This window comes from Columba livia, chromosome 2 (assembly GCF_036013475.1).
Source record: "Columba livia isolate bColLiv1 breed racing homer chromosome 2, bColLiv1.pat.W.v2, whole genome shotgun sequence".
NCBI classification, from domain to species: Eukaryota; Metazoa; Chordata; class Aves; order Columbiformes; family Columbidae; genus Columba; species Columba livia.
Window position 1 is genome coordinate 138846940 of NC_088603.1, and position 20386 is coordinate 138867325.

Genomic DNA, 20386 nt, shown 5'->3' on the forward strand with positions numbered 1-20386 from the left:
TTGCAGCCTCCCTCTTACTCTGGATGCTCCTTTTCTGCCCTGCACCAACTGTAGGCCTAGGCTTTATCTCTCTCCCAACCACGCATGAAATGTTAACACTAACCCTAGCCCCAGCCATCAGCTAAGCCAACATGCCCAGCCACAGCCTGGATGAAAAACGTCTCAGGGAAGAATTATTTTCATCTCCTTCTCCTCTTTGGCCACTCTTTTTTGCTCCATTCCAAGTGCATCTCCAGGTGTGATTACTCTCCTGCTCCTAATCCAGTCCTTAACTCTAACCCAAATCCACAGCCTGGGCTGAGCCCAAGGCACCAAACCATGACCTGGATGAGTCATTTATCAAGAAAAACTCCGTCTGCAGACTGCTCAAACCCTTTCTGGCTATTTGTTGACATTGCCAAGGGTGGCGATTATTGGATCGGGGATTTTTTATTGTTGTTCCTTCCTTCAGGATAGAAAATTAGTATCTGCCTTTGTATTTTCAATAAGTCATGTACTGAGTTCTCCCTAATTCAATTTGGAGTCAAGATCTATGTGAGATAGATTGCCTGCTGTTTAAGATTTGTTCAACTTCCTCACACAAGAGAAACCTTGAATATGTTTCATTGGAATTCAGCTTACTTTATTTAAGTGCTGAGAGGCTTAATTCGCTTCTGCTGTATCCGACTTCTAGTCTAAAGAATATGAAGAGCTGCAAGCCACATGGCTTCAATATTATTTGAGATAATCAGAAAAGCTGTATGGAATAGGTAATTTGACATCCGTGAAGTAATAGCTCCTTTTCCCTCATGCCACACCAAATGGCAGGTGCTGAGTTTTAAATACGGTTGTGGAAAGGTATTATATAGGGTATGTCTAATAGCAGGTGTGGTAAAACAAGGAATGTTTGCAAGGATGAGATTACATTAAAAATATTAAGCTTTCTCTTCATTTGTTCTGGTTTTGTCATTATTTTCTCTTTTGTAACATGTCATTCAACCTTCTGTTGTGTCCCTTTGGAGAATAGTATCAGAAAGACGGTTGCGAATGATGGCTATATTCAGCACCAGAAAGAGTCCTTGGGGTAGTTTGGGTCAAACCTATTAAGACATTTGAAGATTAATATCAAACTAATATTAGTATTAAAATTAGAAAGAAATAGAACATTTGCTTTATTTTATGAGTACTGTCAGAATAGAATGTATGTTCCTGCCATTTTAATGGCTCACACAAACTTCCTTCAGAATATTTCAACTTGCTACAAATTGTATGCTTATTTATGGCTGTATCTCGTTAATTCAGAATATAAAGATATTTATTAGTTTCAGACTAACTTGCTTTACCAATCGAATCAAATCGAAAGTGGCTATTTTCAAGAGAGGATCTGCTACCTCTTTTTTCTGTACGTCAATCTGTTTCCTAAGACTGCTCGGTTATTCACGATGCTGCCACTCGGTGGTGCCATGCTGCTACATTTAAAAACCTTCCGCAGGTCTTAAATTTAATCACTTGCATTGTGAAATTCAGCCCCTCCATTCTCTTGCATTGTTTTCTTTAAAATGAACAATATCGACTGTTCTGTGGCCTCTGTTTAAAAAATAAAATAAAATAATCCATTTTAGCTGAATGATGCTTTCAAATTTGTTAGGCATATTTTTTTCAGATAATGTATTTTGAATTAAACTATGTGATCACTGTTCCATCACCTCTATCTATGTAGGGCAACATCTTAAACAAAACAATTACTTATAAAATAGGTTATCTAACATGTTAAAGTGGCTGAGTTGTGCAAAAAAAAGTACAATGATAGCTAACATTTTCCATTAAATGTGCATGGTCTACACTAAAGCATAAAAGCCTTATGGAAAAAACAAAGTATTATGACTTTGAATGAAAAGAAAGCTAACCTTCTAAAGTATATAAATGTCTACCAGTAAAATGCTCTACCTAAGATTGTTGTTACCCCTGAAGTCAATTAGAAAAGCAGGAATTGACAGCCTGGTGGTATTAAAACAAAAACAAAACCAACAAAAAGCAAACCCAAAAAAACCTAGGACTTAAAAGCAACTTAGGAGTAGTTTACTAAACAAAAATGAGAACATTAAAAACATATAAATACTTGTATGTGAAAAACACATTAACAAAATAAAGCAAAGTTATGAGTATATGAAACCAGCATAAATTATCACTGTGCTGTTTAAACAAATTTTATTTTACATTTTGAATTGACAGTATCCTGTGCAAATTTCAATGCACTAAACCCAGATGTTTTTCTAGCAGGCTATGAGAGAGGAACATTTTTGTAAGCAGAATTGCAAATGGAACGAGTGGGACACAGCATTGCTTTCCAGCAATGCACCACTGCATAAGACTATAGTCTTTGTAAAGCCACTCATCAATGCCAGCTCTGAGGTTCTGACAGCCTAAATTCTGCATGACTGCTGGATGCTGTAAGACCAGATATTTTAAAGATCAAGACATGCATTTGGGGTCAAATTTTTAAGGGTTCATTTTTAACATTCATGAAGGAACACGGGTTTGGAGTTCCTACTGACAAAACAACTCCCACTGTAATATACACAGCTGTATTTTTCACAAAGCAGTACCTGTTTGTGGATGTTGTTAGAAAATACAGCTTTTAGAAAATATCTCTGTTGTTACATAACCTTGTCTAGTGTATTCAGAAGTAACTAAAAGTACACTGATTCTTCTTTTGGCAACCTTTTCAAATGCCTTCTCTGCTGAAGAGCCAACCTCTGAGGGGCCCTCACCATGGCCTCTGAAGCCCGACAGCCAACAACATCGACCTGCAAGTCCCAGACCGCCCTGACGTGGCTCCGGGGCTGCTCCTGGAGTTGCACCGGTGGCACCAACACCCACAAACCGGCAGTTAACGCGACCGCACCAGAGCTGCGCCGCCCCTCTGGGGCAACTGCGAACTAAAATAGAGCTGACGAGTGACCGTCGCCGTGGAAATGGACCCACGTTACCGCGGGTCTGGGCGGGCCCTGCTGTGGCACAGGCACCACACCGAGGCCGTTCCTCACTCGCCGCCTCAGCACCGCGCCGGGCGGGTGGTAGCGGCCCGCACCGCAGCAGGGACGTGTGTCTGCGGGGGTGCCCACAGGATGAGGACCCAGGCCGGCCAGAGCGGCTGCCGAGGCCGACAGGCGGCCACCTCAAGCCGCTCGCCCCCAGCAAAGCCGCTCGCCCTGGCCCCGTGTGAAGCGCCGCGGGGTCTCCCGCCCCGGCCGCAGGGGCAACGCGGCCCCACCACCGGGCGGTGCCAAGCGGCCCCCCGGCCTCCGTCCGCCCCCACCGCGCTCGCTGGCTGCCACGTCGAGGTTGCTCTCCGCACCGCCCCGCAGCTGGCACCACCCTGGGTAGGGCGGGGCGGGGCAGGAGGAGGGCGCCCGGCGGCCGCTGAGGGGGCGGGGAGCTCCGCTCCCGCCTGTCAGGCGTCACCCTCCGCCCCGCGCGCGGCGCTGATGGCAGCGCGTTGCGGCAGCGCCGGGCGCTCGGCGGGGCGGTGACGTTGCGCGCGAGGCGGAGGGCGGGGAGGAGGAAGAGGAGGAGACCCGGGCGCCTCCGGGACTGAGGGAGCCGCGTCCCGCCGAGGCTTCGCTCGTGTCCCGTCCTCACCCACACACCCGCGGCGGCTCCGCTCGGGCAGGCGAGCGCGGTCCTCCCGAGGCCGCGATGCGCTCGGCTTGAGCGCTCTCTCGCCGCCCCGCCCGGTCTGGGCCTTTGCGGGGCAGGGTGCCGCGATGGCTGCGGGGAGCTGGCAGGAGACAGCGGCCCAGCAGGCCGAGGAGGCGGCGGCCCGGGTGCGGGACGTCCTGTCGGGCGGCCTGGGCCTGCTGCGTGCCGAGCTGGGCCTCGAGCTGGGCCTCGACCCGCAGGGCCTGCCCACCTGGCTCGCCCTGGTAGTACCGGTCGCGCTGGGGCTGGCGCTGCTGGGGCTGCTGCTGGCCGTGGCCTGCGGCGGCGGCCTCCGTAAGAAGCCAACGCGGGGCGCAGCGGAACGGAAGGGCGATGAGACGGTCAGCGCGGGCCTGACAGCCGGTGGGGGCCAGGGTAAGGCGGCGGGCCCGGGCCCCGGGCAACTACACCTGAAAGGCGACGAGCAGAAGAAGCGAAACAAGAAGAAGCTTCCGGAGAAAACGGCGCGGGTGAGGGGGCTGCGAGGGCCGCGCCGGCGGGGCGGGGGAGTGGGGAGGAAAGGCTCATTGACAGCGGCGGGATGGGGACGGCGGCGCCCGGGCGGGCGCGGCGAGTCCCCTGCGGAAAGGGGCGGGTGGGGGGGAGGTCGCGTGTGGCGAGCGGCCCGCAGCGCGGCCGTCTCTCTCCGGGCCTTGTCCCCGATGACCGCTGCTCGGGGGGCAAGCGTTGCAAGCGTTTTACCGAGCAGGGGGCACCGGGGACAAGGCCCGGGGAGGTTGATTAGGCACCGTTGAGAGGGGGGAGGACCGCTCGCAGGGCCGGGAGGCCATAGAGCTGCGCCGTGCGATTCACCTGGGCGGTGTGTGTCTATGGAAGGGATGGGGTCCTGGCTGTCTGGAGCTCTCTCGTGGCATCTGGGCTACTCGGCTGCTTTGAAAACCTGGAGGAGCAGTGTGCACACGCGGACGTTATACGTTAATAATCCTGGGTGATGAAAACGCTTGTTTCCTTTTATAAGCTTTTGAGTGTAAACAGCTATATGAAAGCACTATTTTTTAAAATTATTATTAATCGAATGCTCACAAGGTTAGGAACCACTAGTGGAGACCTTAGTTAGTATGGCTTGGGTTTTCAAGCCAGGAGTTGCAGTCAGGCAGGTACGGGCTATTTGAAACAGCATTATAAGGCCCATAAATGCTGTGATGATTCAAACTTGAGTAAGGCTTTTTGCAGTGTCGTTTCGACAGAAGATGTTAACATCAGTCTTGTGGTGAGCTTGCCTCAGTAGGTATATGTCTGACTTAGTTGTTACAGTAAGGATCATCTCCTTTAATAAGGAAATCTGTCTTAGCAGCCCCTTAAAAAGAGTTCGTTCCTGTTCTTTTGTTTGTTTGTTTTTTTAATCCTCAGTATGTGCTGTGGGAACCTTCCATCTTTGTCAGTATGTGTTCACTTCATGAGAAAATCAGTAGAATGCAGAAATTATCAACTATCCCTTTTAAACTTCCAGTTATCATAATTTTGGGCTTGAAGAAATTGGTTCTATAGTTTTTATATTGTTAGTATGTTTGTAATCCTATTTATGTCCAAATGGCTTATAGGAATGAAAGTGCAGCAGATGTCCCCTGCCTCTTAGAACTGTGTCTTTTAATTATGTCTTGCTCTATAAAATCTGAAATGTTTACCTAATGACCAGAAAAAGAAAAGAAAATGGGATTGTACCTTTGTTTGAGTCTGTGGCAGTATTAAGACTCGAAAAGTTTGGTTTTTTTCTTTAATGAGAAGTTAAGGCTAGACTATCTTAAAAGAAAAAAAAAAAAGTGCATACGCCACCAGCCTGCCTTTGAGCAGTGAGCTACTGAAGTTGATTCTGGAAGTTGCAAGAGGCTGAACACTGAGCACTGAGAAGAGGAAGCGTTGTCATTTAGAATCTTTCCAGTATGGCTAGGTCTCCATTTTGGAGAAAGCATGTTAAAGATGAAATTTTTTTTTTTGTCATCTAGAGCAGCAAATACTTTAAGATTTAGTAGATCTATTATGCCTTCTTGAAAAGAAATACTAACCTAGAAATAATTTAGGTTTTGCTTGTTTTATTTGCCTTAACCTCCAGTATAAAAACAAAGCGTAAACTCTTGCAAGTCATCATTGAAGACAATAACAAATGCCTCAACAGAAGATAAAGTGAAGAAGTAGAGACTCTGTTAACTTGGCAGTGATCTGTAGTGTAGGGCTCCATAAAAGCAAACTTTGTATTAATTTTATATAAAACTTAACTAATTGGCTTATTGGTGAATATAAATACTTGTATTGTTTCAAGTTTCATTTATTCACACACAAAATAATGCAAGTTGAGGCTGTGTAAGAGCAAGTATTTTCATAATCAAAAGCATAAAATAGTTTTTCGTATGTCAAGTTGTCATTCCATATTCTTAAGATTTTTAAAGTTATTTTTATAGTACTTGGTATTCATTATTTACATGCAGAGGTGAAGAACAAAACCAAACAAACAAAAACCCACCTTCTTCAAAAAAACAAAATGCACAAACTGAATCATTAGCTGTAGTTCAAATAAGTTTATACCAATGGCAAAGTTTAATAGCCCTGTCTCATGCTCACTTTCCAAGATCAGTTCATAAAGACCTGTATTAGCATGTCACAATATTTTCTGACTTTCACATGAAAAATTCTGAAAATAACATTGGAAATTTAAAGATGCAACAAAAAAAATCTTCCTGACTGCTGCCTAGTCATTTCCATCTTCTGTTTTTGTATGCTGTGATGTTAATACTAAGGTCTGTGAAGGAAAAAAGACTAAGCCTATTATCGGTAGATTTACTACAGGGTTTGCTATGCCAGGGTCTAGATTTCCACTGTGGGCATTTCAGAAAGCTTAGAGCAACTGGTCTGTAGCATTAAAGAGCACACTACAGATGTCTAATTAAAAGCTGTGGGGTCACTTTAATATGGAATTACCAAGCTCATCGTATAGCAGTGATGAGTAACTCTTCATCAGTCAGGATCAGAAGAGTTCTTCGCTGTACCTTTTCTGAAGAATAGTATTGCTTTTTTCTTGCATGTGGTTTTATTTGGTTCTTGTATAGGTAGGGTACAACTTAACTGAAACTTTCAGTAAAATAATTTTTGTTGAATAGCACTGTGTTGACTGGATACAGTAGCAACTATGAGATTCTGTTTATTTACTTGCTGTGGGCAGACTGAGGGGAAAAAATTAAGCTGAAATAGTTTTGCATTCATTAACACTAGTTTACAGAGCCAATTCTGGCTTTTTCCAGCTGCTTGGAGCAAGGTGGTATCATGGTATCCTACTTTAGAGTCTCTGCAGTAAACCTGAAGCCTCTTTCTCTCTTTTTACTTGGTTGGTTTGGTTTTTAGCTCCTGGCAGGGGCAGAGCTCTTTGTCTCCCGTCAGAGAATTTTTTGGCCCCTGTTAAATTTTTTTTTCTTTCAAAAAATCCCTTGATCTCTAATTTAAATTCCTTTCCATTTTGAATAACTGCTGTGCCTCTCTTGTACTTTTTAAACTTTCAGCAGAAGAAGGTGAAACTCTTCATACATGATTTCTGTACAATCTGCAAAATACCCTAGAAACTTGAGAGTAACCATCAACTGTACTCTGCTACAGCTGTAGAAAGCCATTCATACCATCTGTTTGTAGATGCAGAAAATAACGAATTGACTGTGCACTTCCTATTATTTAAAGTACACCTGGACAGTAAAAGCTACACATTTTAGCAAAAGCATTTGCATTCATTTGAGAGAGTTTCCTACTTGATCTGTTTGAAATACCTTTTCAGGCTATGACTGATTTATGCTTATTGCACTTAGACTCCATAAAGACTTTTTCATACTTTCAACTGATACTCGCATCTTTGTTTTGTGTATGTGTTAATTGTTAAATTGCAGAAGTAGGGCTGTAGGATTCTCCAGTGCTCAAAGAGAAAATTACTCAGTTTCTTCCTTAAGAGAAGCTTACAGAAAATAATGTGGGTAAACAGATTCTTTCATTGGCCAAAGATGTTCTAAGTAGACATATCTTTATAATATGAAACTAAGGACTTTGGCAAATATGGCCTTGTAAGACTCAAATAATGTAGCTGCCATTTGAAGTGTGAAACTGAGTTATCCATTGTTTTTTAAATGCAGTGCAGTGCAATATTTTTCATTTTAGCAGTCTTAGCAAAACCTTTATTCTACTTTTGGATTATCTTAATGCTCTTAAATGTATGCGAAAAAAAGGTTTATTTAAATATGGGGATTTTAAGGTCAGCAAGCAAGATGTGTTCAGGAGTTAGCAGTGTTATTGACAGGAGTATTTCTGCCTTGTTACGTCTTCCCTATAGCTTTTAGGGTAAGGAAAAAAAGATGGCATATAATTGCACAATTCAAGTGAATTAATATTGTGGATGCTTAATATATTACCATAAACATTTAATCTTTTTCGCTGTAGTTGTCTTTTAAAATAAACGTTTCTGAATACTATAGAAAAGCTTTTTTTCTCTCCTGCTTCTATCTTTGGTATGTCCAAAAATGATCACATGAATTTTGGTTAAAATTCTATGATTCATCTGTGGGCAGAAAATAAATGTGGAAAGCTTCCAGTAAAAAGGAGACTGTTACAATTCAGGGATACATTGAGGGAGAAATACATCAAAGTAACAGTTGTTGAAATGTATTTCTAATGGTTGTTCTTTACATGATCAGATGATCAGACAGCATTTTAAACAGTCATGTGGGTGAATTTTTCCAGAGGGTTCTTAATGGATATGATTTAGTTTATTACTTCAGAGAAATAGCTGATTTTTTTTTTTTTAAATTAAAAATTTAAACTTTTATCTATTGGATCTTTGAGAGGGGTAAAGAAAGTGTTTTTCAATTTAAGGTATGTATGTAATAGCAAAGAAGCAAAGCAAATTATAGAATTAAAGAAGTTAGTTGGTAGTAAACATTTTTGACACAAGTTCAGTGCTACATGCAGCAAATCCTTTACCTAACTCTTCTGCTACATAACTTAGAAATAGTCATTCTTTTTCCAGGTTAAGACCTTGGACATCCCAGGTACTGACATGAATTATAAAGACATCACACCACTAATAACATGGCTGTGTGAAATCTGGAGAAAAGAGGGAGGTGGGAGGTTCATGAACTGATTTTTGCCAACGGGTTATTTTCAAGATTGTATATTAGGTCTTTGGTATGTCTGTGGAATTGAGTACTATGACGTTTGAGAGGGACTTTTAGAGAGTTTTGAGACACAGATATTTTAAAATATATTTCATTTTCAGAATGCTGAGGGAATTGTACAGCATTTTGGATGTGAAGCTGGTTGTTGCAAGAGAAGAGGGGTTAGGTGACCTGATCTTTCAATTTCTATTAATAGTTACAAAATAAGAAGTTGGCATGCTGGTTAACTACAGTAAGCAATATTATGTTATGCACTGGTGAAAGCATGCCAAGGGTGATTTGTAAGCATAATACAACATGGCAAGACTTAAATACCTGTACCAGTTAAATTGAGGATCAGATTTGATATCTGAAGGAACAGGTCACACTAAGTTGTAACACGGCCTTTGTTTAAAGCAATCAGGTGCATGTGATGCAGAGTTAAAACAGCCTTTTGTAATAACAAAAATAAATCGAGTGTTTATTTAAAAAGCAGTTGCAGAAATTAAAACAAGTATGAAGTAGTTACTTATGCTTAATGTAATTTAATTTTCAGTCTTTATCTGAATTGTTATGAATGTGAATCAATATGAAACTTGTGCAGACTCATTATCAATTACTACTATTGATAGTAGTTTTTCACTCAGTGAAATTAATGGCAATGGTAGTATAATGCTTTGCTTATTTTCATCTGGAGCTAAGCACAGTAACTTCAGTCACAGCTTTTTGTTAACAATAAACATGACTTTTAAAATTATTACATTTTTGCATAGGGAATATATAGGCTAAGGTGTGTGCCTTTGCTGCCAAAGGCAATAAGACTACTTAAATGACTGTCCAGAGTTTTAACTTTACATGTTAAATAATACATGCTAATTTTCTTTCTTTTATTATGTGAGCGGAAAATGGTAGACTAAGGTAACAACTGTAATCAAGTCTGTCTGAAAAGAACAATGGGATGTCATGCTTAGTCATGCTTTGTGTTTGACTTCTGATTTCTGCTCTACTAGGAAGTTTAACTTGTGAAGGAAATGAGCTGTGAGGGTTATGCATAGGTAGAAATTTGGTCAAGGTAGAAATTATTTTAAACTTCAACCTGTTGCGTAACTGCTACAAAATGGTAAAGGTGTTCATTTAATTAGATAAGTTATGGCACGTGCAACTGGTAGCTGTTCTAAGCCAGTTTTCAGGACAGCTACAGAGAACTGTGGCTGTTTTGAAAGCTGGTGACGTTCAGAAATTTACCTTTTGAGAAGCAATTCCTGTGTTGAGTAGAATTGAGATGAAATGAGGAGACCTGTTTTCTTTCTTATTTCTATGTTTGGTAAATGTAGAATTGCAGTAGATATTTTTAACACCAATCCGTTATTCTGTCTGCTGTATTTAATAATTTTCTGAGCATTTATCAGTCAACAAATAGTTTCATTTCAGTATAAGTGTAATTTGAGCTTTGCTTCGTCTGCTTTCTCAAATTGTTTTGTTATTCACACTTATTGTTTACACAGCCTAATGGACGGTCTTTTCTTGATGTGTCTGAGGATGAAGTAATACAAACTGTCCGGAAAGAAAATATAAAGCAACCTGTGGACACAGAAAAGAAGAATGAAAAGGTCAGTTACGGATATGAAGTGACAAAGTCAAAGTTTAGTGCATGTTATTTCAATATCTAAGAAGTCTATTTGTGATTTGAAATCCTATTACATGAATAAAGAGGTGTATTTCTTACTATGAAGAGTACTAATCTAATTTGGTGTTGGAAAGAGCTAAAGTAGTATTTTCTTAACTTCTGAGATCATGTCTCATCATGGAATGTTTACATCCAGCAAACCCTCCTCCCCACTAAACACTGATATCTCTCTTCACCAGCTGAAAATGTTAAGCCTTCAGAAATTGAGTTTGTGTTTCATCTTTGCTGGCTTCCATGGAGATGCAACATAATGATAGTATTGTTAAGTGGCTTGTAAATGATCTAACAATTGGGAGACTGCTATTCAAAGGATTAAGACCATGTGTCTGCTTATTTCTGTTGTCAGATGTATCCATTAGTGATTAGAGTTCTTAATTTCTGGTGACAAATATGGGCTTTGAATTCTGGTGTGAGCTTTTTGTTATGCAAATTGAATGGCTACATTAAAAACATATTTTTAAAACTTGGTCTGTAGCTTCATCTATACCATACTAATGACAATGCTGTTTTTTGCACTATGAAGACTAATATCTTCTAGCCTTATCACAGATGCTATCGCTTCTAGGCAACATGGATTATTTATCATAGGCCTTTGACAATAATTTTGACTTGGTTCTTTTGCTAGCATTGTGCATGAAATTTTCCTACTCTCATGGATTTCTGATTTATTTTTCTTTAACTAAATGCATTTGTTCTAATTATACTGAGGAGTATAAGAAAAATAAATGATTCTGCATAAACAGGCAGAAACCAGTAGTTGATTGTTGTAATTTGTGTAGCTCATTCAAGCTTTAACTAACTTACTTGACTATTCTGTAATAACTTCTTTTGCAGTTGGTATGTTGGCTAAAGGACTGTGTCCTGTTAGTTGGCTATAGGGCTCTAAATGTTTTTAGCATTGGCAAATAGAAAGACTCTTTTTGTGAAATGGGTTTGCCTTAACATTTTGTGCCACGCAGTTCTTTCTCATCTCCATGTGTCACCTATCAGATTGGCTTTCTGGTTTGTTTTATTTTTTTTCAAGAACATAATCAAATTTGATCCTGAAGGAATAGCTGTATATTTCTTCTCAACTTTCACTTTGTCTCAAGCAAGTTTCCTAGTAGGTAAGGTGTTTAAATGCTGAAGTCAAGCTTTCCTTAAAATTGCAAACATAGTGATCTGAATTTTGAAAAGCTAAGTTGAAGCTGCAGCTCCAGGAAATAAGTACTACTACCTGGATATGCAGGCTTACTCAAATGATGGTTTTGTATCACTTTGGGGAACCCTTGGCAAAGCATGATTGTCTTAGAAGTTGATTGTTACACCTGTATTAAAAACATACCCAAGAATTTTCTTTAAACTACAGGTAACTTTACAGGCATCTAATTATTTAAGCCTCTCAAGGCATCTGTTGCATTTGTATCATTATAAACTGCTGAAAAGATTGTAGGTCCTGTGTATGTGTCTTTATATGGCTTGGAATGGATAGTATAAGTCAATGAGTAGGATTTAAGTACTGTGTGCGCATGTGTAGATATATGAAAATATATATAATTCATGACCTGAAGGGTATTTTTGTGTTTCTTAGCTGCGACAGGGTTGTGAATTTCCTGCATGTTTTTTCAGGGTAGATATTTACGCAAAGCAGAATGAGAGGATACAACTTAATGTCTGGATTTTTGGCTGTTTGTAGGGCTTGAGTCTGTTGACACTTTGCATAGTTTTTTCCCTTTTTTTTTCAATTTTAGTGACTTGCAGAGTACAGGGGTTTTGTTTTTAGTGTAAAAGACTGCATCTAGGAAGTGACTCCATGGATGAGATTGCAGAATGTTGAAACTTCATTGCTCATTCTGTTTGTAAACACATTACTGGCTTGTCTTGAATATTAGATACAAACAGAATGTTAGGGATGAGGAAGAAATGTTTATTTTTCTGTTGTTCTTGCATGGGGACCAATGCATCTTAAAGACTTAAACATTTTGGTGGGCCTGCTAAGTTCCTCATGTGCTTGCTGGTTGGTGACAAAGCCAACACTGGAAGCTGGAGGCTTTCTGTGTTGCAGAAGGTGATACTTTGAACAAATAGCCACCATTTTTCAGAAACCTATCTTGTTCAGTAACCTTTGATGTCTCTTGCTGTTTCAGTCAGTTTGCTACCAAGATCGTGACTGTTAGAGCACTAAGTGTGGTAGGTGATGAGTAAATTGGGTAACTAATTATAGTTCTGGTTTCTCAGATCAGGTTCTAGTAACTCAGATTAGGAAAGTAAATGTATTTTCAAGATATGAATTCTTGATCTTTTTTAGAAACAGTGTTTGTTAGACACAAACTTACTTTGAAACTGTTAAACTTTGATGTTTTCATGAGAAGTGTAAAATTTTATGTCAATATCTCTGTAGGAGCTAGTTATTTAAGAAAGGAAGAGCAGTCATCTTAAACTGCTGTCTGGGAGACTTCTGAACTCATTTCAGATGTTCTTCTAGTGCCAGAGGACAGTTGGGTAGTTATGGCTTTGTGTGTGGGAGATGCTAAGACCTCAACTTCCATTCTGAACTTAGCTGAAAATGGGAGATACAGATACAAACATACAAAATTTTCCTCTGCTTGAATTCCAAGAAGCAACTCATTAACTGTTTTTCGTGCTGTCCACTTTCCTTTTTAATTCTTTCATTAGGAGGTGCTTTGGCAAATAATTTGGCTTGTTCATATTCTCAGAACCAATTCTTCTCAAGTTGCTTTTGAAACTGGCCTGTCTCTTTTGGATAATTTTCAGAAGTTGAATAGCTGGGTGTTTGTAAAGGTAGTCTACTGAGCAAATATGTGAGATAATTCGCTTTGGGTACATCCAGGTTGTGGGTCCCCTAATGCAGTAAATCATGAGTTAACTACTGAAGTCAGCTCCCTAAGTGTCATAGGTGTGTTGACACAGCATTACATATAAACAGCGAAGTGAAATTTTTATTATTTCTGCTGCTGCGCTAACAGGCTATACTGCTTTCAGTACCTCCGTTGAAGCTACATGATAATTCTTGGGCTTGCTAACTCAAACTGCATGCTACTGTGGTTCCATAGGATATCTGCTACAGCTGTGGTGATAATTTAGCTGTTATCAGTTCCAAATTCTAGAGAGGTTGTTCTTCTTGGACATATGAAACTAGAAAATCATGTGGTTTGAACTCAAGTTATCAAGCTGGCAATTACTCGTCTTACTCTGGCATGTATTCCAGAAAGACATCCTGCATGATTAGAATATCCTTATTCGAATATTCCAGAGACAGTGAATCAGTGAATAGTTTCCCCTTATAACATTTGAGTGGATAACCATCTTTCTTTAAAGAGTCTGTGGTTTTTTTATTCAGGTTTGTCTGGTAGTTCTTACACTTTTCTTCACTAGATTGAAAAGTATTCAGTACTGTATTTGCGTTGTAAGAAAGAGTCAATTTGCCATCTCTTTAGCTTATCAAAAGATTACACTCCAAAGCTTTCTGCAGTATACTTGCCCAGTATCTTAGGTCATCTTTCTTTTTCTCTATATTATCTTTTTAGCACTTTGTATTGCTACCTGGTGCACCAAAACTGCTTGCAGATGGGGTTGTCTGTGTTTCTCTTGATTTATCTCTGCTTGTGTAGTCAAGAAGCCACAACTGGTGAAACCTGGGTGGGGGGGAGGGAAGAAAAAAACAAAACAAAACAACAACAACAAAAAATAATTAAAAAAAAAAAAAAAAAACTAAAATGACAACAACAAAAACTCCCTGTGTATCTATTGTATAGACTCTAATCACAGTTTGGTTTGAAGTCATTTTCAAAGGTAGAAATTTCTTACCTACCTTTTTTTAAAGTCCCCGGCATACTTTATTTCTCCATGTATAACTTTATGCATTCTTCTGTGCAAAACAAATTATACCAGAGTGGGGTCTGCCTGCCAAACAGTTCATACTCCTCTGTGACTGTGATGCCATCAGCATAGCTGTTTCCACCAGCCTTTGTGTTCTGTGGCATGAGTAATTGTTCCCTTCACCTGCCATTTGTGTACTACATGAGTCTTTCATGCTACCTCAATAGTCTGAGCTTATGATTAGGAATTAGTATTGTTTAGTACTCCTTTCAAGGAACTGCCCATGCACAAGGTTGTTCAGGAAAATCTGTCTTTAATTTATTCTTGTATTTCAGTGGGAGGGTATTCTAAGTCACTATTGCGTGTGATCACTAATTAATTATTAAGAGTTTGTTGTGGGTTTTTTTGTTCTAGTCAAAGAAAAAAAAGAAATCAAAGGGAGATGCTAAAACGATTCAGGATACATCACGTCTAGATGGAAAGGAAGTTGATGAAGGTACTGAACACAAACACAAAAAAGATGCAAATAGACATATTTTGGCTTAAATGCTGTTTAAGATTTACTTTGTTGTGCTTCATAGAGAAAAGCAAACTCATTTTATTATAATTTCACAGTCGCATATTGTGTCTGGAAGTCTGATCTTTGAAACAACAATCTGATCTTTAATAAAATCAACTGATTAATTTTTCTTTTAAGTTGAACTTAGAAAAACCGAGAAAAGTCAGGAATAGTAAGGTTCTTATGTTGTACATGTTTTGTTCTATGAAGGAAAGTATTACCGCATTGAATCCAGAAAAAGTTACCTTTGGCCAGTTATTCATGTTTTCAGACTAATGTCGAAGTTGACTTCCATGTCTGTGTTTTAAGCTGAACCTGTATTCAGACTTAACCTCAATATGAAACAAGTTAAAACTCTTTCAGCTCTCTGACTTAGTCATGTTTTCATTTGGGGGATGTTTTAGGAACCTGGGAAACGAAAATTAGTAACAGAGAGAAGCGACAGCAGCGTAAGCGAGACAAGGTGCTGACCGACAGTGGCTCAGGAGAATCAAATCTCCAAGGAGTGGAAAATACAGTTACTGCATCCATTGAACAGCTGATGCCTACACCATCGCTTCCAGTTGTTCTCAGAAAAAATAAAGGTATGATGGTAGATGGGTCTATGAACATGTTCTAGAAAGATAACTTTGCTTGAGTGCTTAAATGGTTGCTCTGTTTTGGATGTATGCTAGGTATCTTTGGAGGTTTAATTCTTCAGGAGAATATTTCAAGCTGTGTAAAGTTACTTTTGATTGTGCAAAAATCCCCTTTTTTTGAGCCATGCTTTCAAAGGAGTTCAACAGAGAATCTTCTGGAGTAAACGGCTGAGATGCTGGCCTCCATGGTGGTGCTCTGTTAATAGCTGCACAGCTGCGTAGGTATATATCCCCATTCCAGCTTGTGCTCTGCTGACTCTGCCCTTTGTTTCTGGAAACTTCCAAGGCACCCTCAGTATTGCTGCAGGCAACACCAACTCCTTAACTTTTTGAAGACTTTCTTGGTGGGAAGGTTATGCCCATGAGTTCTCTTTACAGATCATTCACTGCTTAACATGTTGACATTTTTATTTCAACATTGATTCAGTAGTATCTGTACTAAAGCTCTTCATAATTGTGGGGCAGAACTGGCTGAGATTTAGTAATCAATTATTATAGCTAAAGATTCAATAAGGAAATGTAGGCTTCAGCTTCTATGGCTGCTGCTGTTTAAGAAAAAGGTTGCATGGGCTGGTTCAAACTGTGTGTAGGCACAGGAATTCATATTTGGCTGCAACTGAGAAAGAGTTTAAGAAGCTCAAAGAATCTGAAGACACGAACAGTTTAGCTTTCTGACAGATTTTTAACTTACTGGTACGCTTGATGTTCTACTGAAATGGCAAAAAGACAGAGCCTAGCAACTACCTGGTACCTTGTAACAATACATTGACACTTGCTTTATTGACACTTGTTTGCATATTGACTGAGTGCATGGTTCTTATCCATGAGGACTAGATCAATTGGTTCCTGGTTTATTTTTTCTGTCTGTTTACACACAAACAGCTTCAAACAGTGGTAATTCCAAATGTCTGTATATTCTGTGGCTAGCATATCATCTTGTATCACACTAACCTGAAAATAATTCAGCCATATCTAGTGTTTTCATGGTAAGGTGGAGATTATAAATAGCTATGCATTTCTGAAATACTTAGGGCTGCCTCTGCTTTAGATTTCTGCTTGCCATTTGGGGGCAAACTAGCTAGAGTTCTTTGAAATCTGCAGTTACTTGGTTTATAGGCCCTAAATAAATTCTGAGTTCATACTGTTTACCAAACAAACACAAGTAATAAAAACTAGAGCATTTAAATTCTTAAGTTTTCTGGAAATGTCTTAATTTACTTTGAGGTACTGATGGTGTTTTTTTCTTAAAATGTCGGTAATGGATACTCTTTATTTTTAAATATTAATTTAACTATTAGATATTTTTAAATACCAAGATTTTTACAGGTGTTGCTATTTGAAAAAAAACTTATTCTAGCTCTATTCCCTGTTTCTTTTTAATCAGGAGATGCACTTCTGAATGCTCAAGTTAGCAGCTCTAAGCCTGCAAAGGGGGAGTCATCAATTTCACAAGGTAAAACACTTCAATTATTAGGCATCGTAATTAACTGGAAAAGTGTTTTACAGAACTGAAAACAGAAATGGTTGCTGCAGGATTTTGCGCAATCACTGATCTGAAACTTTATTATGCACCTGGCTTTTTTGGCTATGCAAATGTTATACTTCTAAGTTGCAGTTACTTCTTAGAGGTTGAAAACAGTCTGATTGTCACGGGTGGTGTGAGAGGGATGCACTTCACTCGTAAAAGAGAAGCAACAATAGACTTTATTGATATCAAACAGTGAGGTAATGAAGTTCAATGATAAATGCGACAGTGGTTTAATAGATTTGATGGCAAAGTATACCTTGCTATTTACTGAACAAAACTGTCAGGGACACCTTCCTGTTGAGTCATGAGGTTCAGAATGTAACCTCTTGCTTTCTAAACTCCTCAGAGAGGAGTATAGGTGCAGCTGGATCCAGACTTAGATTCAGTCAACAGTTTACATCTAAATGATACATATAGGCACTCAATCCTTTATATTGCTTATCTGCAGTTTCAAAGTTTAGCGTGCCATTGGTCACCCAGGATCTGATGCAGCAAGGAATCTCTCAGCCTTGAGTAACCTTGAGAGGTGTCCCTACTCAAGGGGAAGTCATGGCGCACAGGCCAGTGCTGTGCAGGAGAGCCCAAAGAGCTCTGGGATGTCCACTATTTATGGAGTAAGATGATTGACTCAGTCATATTTGGGTACTGACTACAGATGTTACCTTCTTCCAAATGTGACTTGAGTTGGACATTGACCAGCGCTGTGGTTGGGTCAGTGTGTTACCATGAAATAGCCCTTGACTATTGTGGTGTTATCAGTCTCCCCTGAATCCACTTTGAGGCGGATACATCCATTGCAACCACCATTGGTGGTTGTCACTTGAGCAAGATTGCAGAAAAAGGTCTGAGCAGGGGTCAGGGGAAGCACACTGCTGCAATGATATGTGTAGAAAAAGGATTTGGCATCTAGAATTTTCATCCAGTTTACCTATTATACAACTTGTTACTTACAGAGCAGTGAAGCTTATTCTTGCACTCCACTTCAAAGTTCTTTATGCTAGCTTTTCAAACATTTTGTGTTAAGGAATTGATTATTTGCTCAAAGAAAAACTTATTATAGATAATGGCAAAGAGCTCAAAGATACCAGTCCTGATAATTGTAAAGTTTGCACTTGATTCAGATTGTATACATGAGTTAATTGGTTCTTTGAAAGACATACTTTAAATACATTCATTTTAAAAATGTGTAAACATAAATGTATATTTCTAAATAAATAGTTATGACACTATATATGTCATAAACATAATTGTTAACATATTTGGCCATTTTTAGACTGCTTGACAAGTGAATCTTAGCAGTTTTCTAATTAAGAGATACTGCTGTAGTAATATTTGAAGTGAATTAGTCTGGCATTATGAAGTCAAGATGCTTTTTCCTACCCATAGCCGACATTAGTGGTGTTGCTTTAATGAAAGGTGATTGGTGCAATTAAGCAAGGCAACAAATAGTATCACAGAATCCTTTTGGGTGGAAAAGACCCTCAAGATCATCGAGTCCAACCATTAGCCTAACACAATCTGAACCTTACCTGTTGCAACTTGAGGCCACTCCCTCTTGCCCTATCACTTGTTACTTGGGAGAAGAGACCAACACCTTCCATTCTACAACCTCCTTTCAGGTAGTTGTAGACAGTGATAAGGTCTCCTCTCAGCCTCCTTTTCTCCAGGCTAAACAGCCCCAGTTCCCTCAGCTGCTCCTCATTAGACTTGTGCTCCAGACCCTTCACCAGCTTTGTTGCCCTCCTCTGAACTCTCTCCAGCACCTCAGTGTCTTGTAGTGAGGGGCCCAAAACTGAACACAGTATTAGAGGTGGGGCCTCACCAGCTCTGAGTACAAGGTGTCAATCACTTCCCTGGTTCTGCTGGCCACACTCTTCTTGGTACAAGCCAGGATGCTGTTGGCCATTTTGGCCACCTGAGCACACTGCTGGCTCATGTTCAGCTGGCTGTCAATCAGTACCCCCAGATCCTTTTCCACTGGGTGGCTTTCCAGCCACTCTTCCCTGAGCCTGTAGCATTGTTGTGACCCAAGTGCAGGACACTGCACTTGGCCTTGTTGAACCTCATACAATTTGCCTCAGCCCATTGGTCCAGATCCCTCTGTGTGAACCTTCCTACCCTCAAGCAGATTAACACTCCCACTTAACGTGTTTTGGTCTGCAAACTTACTGAGGGTGCACTCAGATCCCTTGTCCAGATGATTGATGAAGAGATTAAACAGAACTGGCCCAAATACTGCACCCCTGGGAACACCACTTATTACTGGCTGCCAACTGGATTTGACTGTGTTGACCACAACTGTTCGGACCTGGCCATCCAGCCAGTACTTTACTCAGTGAAGAGCATGGCAGTCCAAGCCATGAGCTTCCAGCTTCTCCAGGAATCATGAATGAGTCATTAAAAGTACCCAGGTCCAGAATGTGAACGACCTTCTGCTAGTTCTTGAGAGCTTTACTTAATATGCAAACTTCCTGGACCATAGCACAGAAGGAAGGAGCTGTATTCTTCAGAGAAGCAAAATGGGAGAGCAAGAGGCAATAATCAAGATTCAGTAAGGGAAATTATGACTGGCCATGAGGTTAAAAAAAAAAAATAAAAAGCTCTTCATAAGATTTCCCAGAGGTGCCTTGAACTATTAACCTTTATGATTTCCAGAACTTGAATAAAGTTGTATGATCTTGAAGTTAACTGTGCTTTGAGCGGAAGGTGGAACTGGGTGACTTCCAGAGATCCCTTACCTTACCATCTTAAATTTTCTGTGAATCTGTTAAAGCTTGATGGTTATATAGAAGGTAACTGCTTGTGATGGGAGAGTTTTATGATAAACACAGAATAATCAAGCCCCTGCTTCAGGACTTCAGTTGTCTTTTTGCAAGGTTGCAAGAGTTTTCTACCATCTGTACTTTAGTTTCTGTTTCTTTGCTTTTTGTTGTTGCCTTCCTCCAAGGTGTCCTGTTACCATTAGAGGACATTGACTTCCACAAACAATACTAGTGCTGTGCAATTGTATAGAGAAAGGGCAGTGGTTTTTAGGCACCGCAATGATGACCTTACAGATGCTTGTGTTTGGAAGTGATTTCTCTAAGAAAATCTAGGCATAGCTCACCTAATCAATTCTTTGTCAGCAAGGTTGCCTTGAGTGTGGCAAGTTCATGCTGCCTGAGCTGTGGGTTCATTTGAGGAATGAAATACCTGGTCTATAGTTTTTGTTGGCAAATAATATTGATTTAATTGTGCATCAGGTTTGGGCTGGCTATTTAAGTGTTTCACTTGCAATATGCAGACATTTCTTAATCACTTGTAAATCGGAATTTTTTCTGTTGTTCACATTGC

At 40.1% G+C, this 20386-nt stretch overlaps 1 protein-coding gene across 1 annotated transcript in view; it reads left to right on the top strand.

Annotated features, from left to right (window-relative positions):
- The first annotated feature begins 3531 nt into the window (after positions 1-3531).
- The window catches only part of MTDH (metadherin), a 35306-nt gene continuing 18451 nt past the window's right edge, over positions 3532-20386 (top strand). The window contains exons 1-5 of the mRNA XM_065054060.1: positions 3532-4151; positions 10328-10432; positions 14743-14824; positions 15292-15471; positions 16910-16978. Of these exons, the coding sequence (XP_064910132.1) occupies positions 3747-4151; positions 10328-10432; positions 14743-14824; positions 15292-15471; positions 16910-16978 (841 nt within the window). The 5' untranslated portion in view covers positions 3532-3746. The remainder of the gene's footprint in view (positions 4152-10327; positions 10433-14742; positions 14825-15291; positions 15472-16909; positions 16979-20386) is intronic.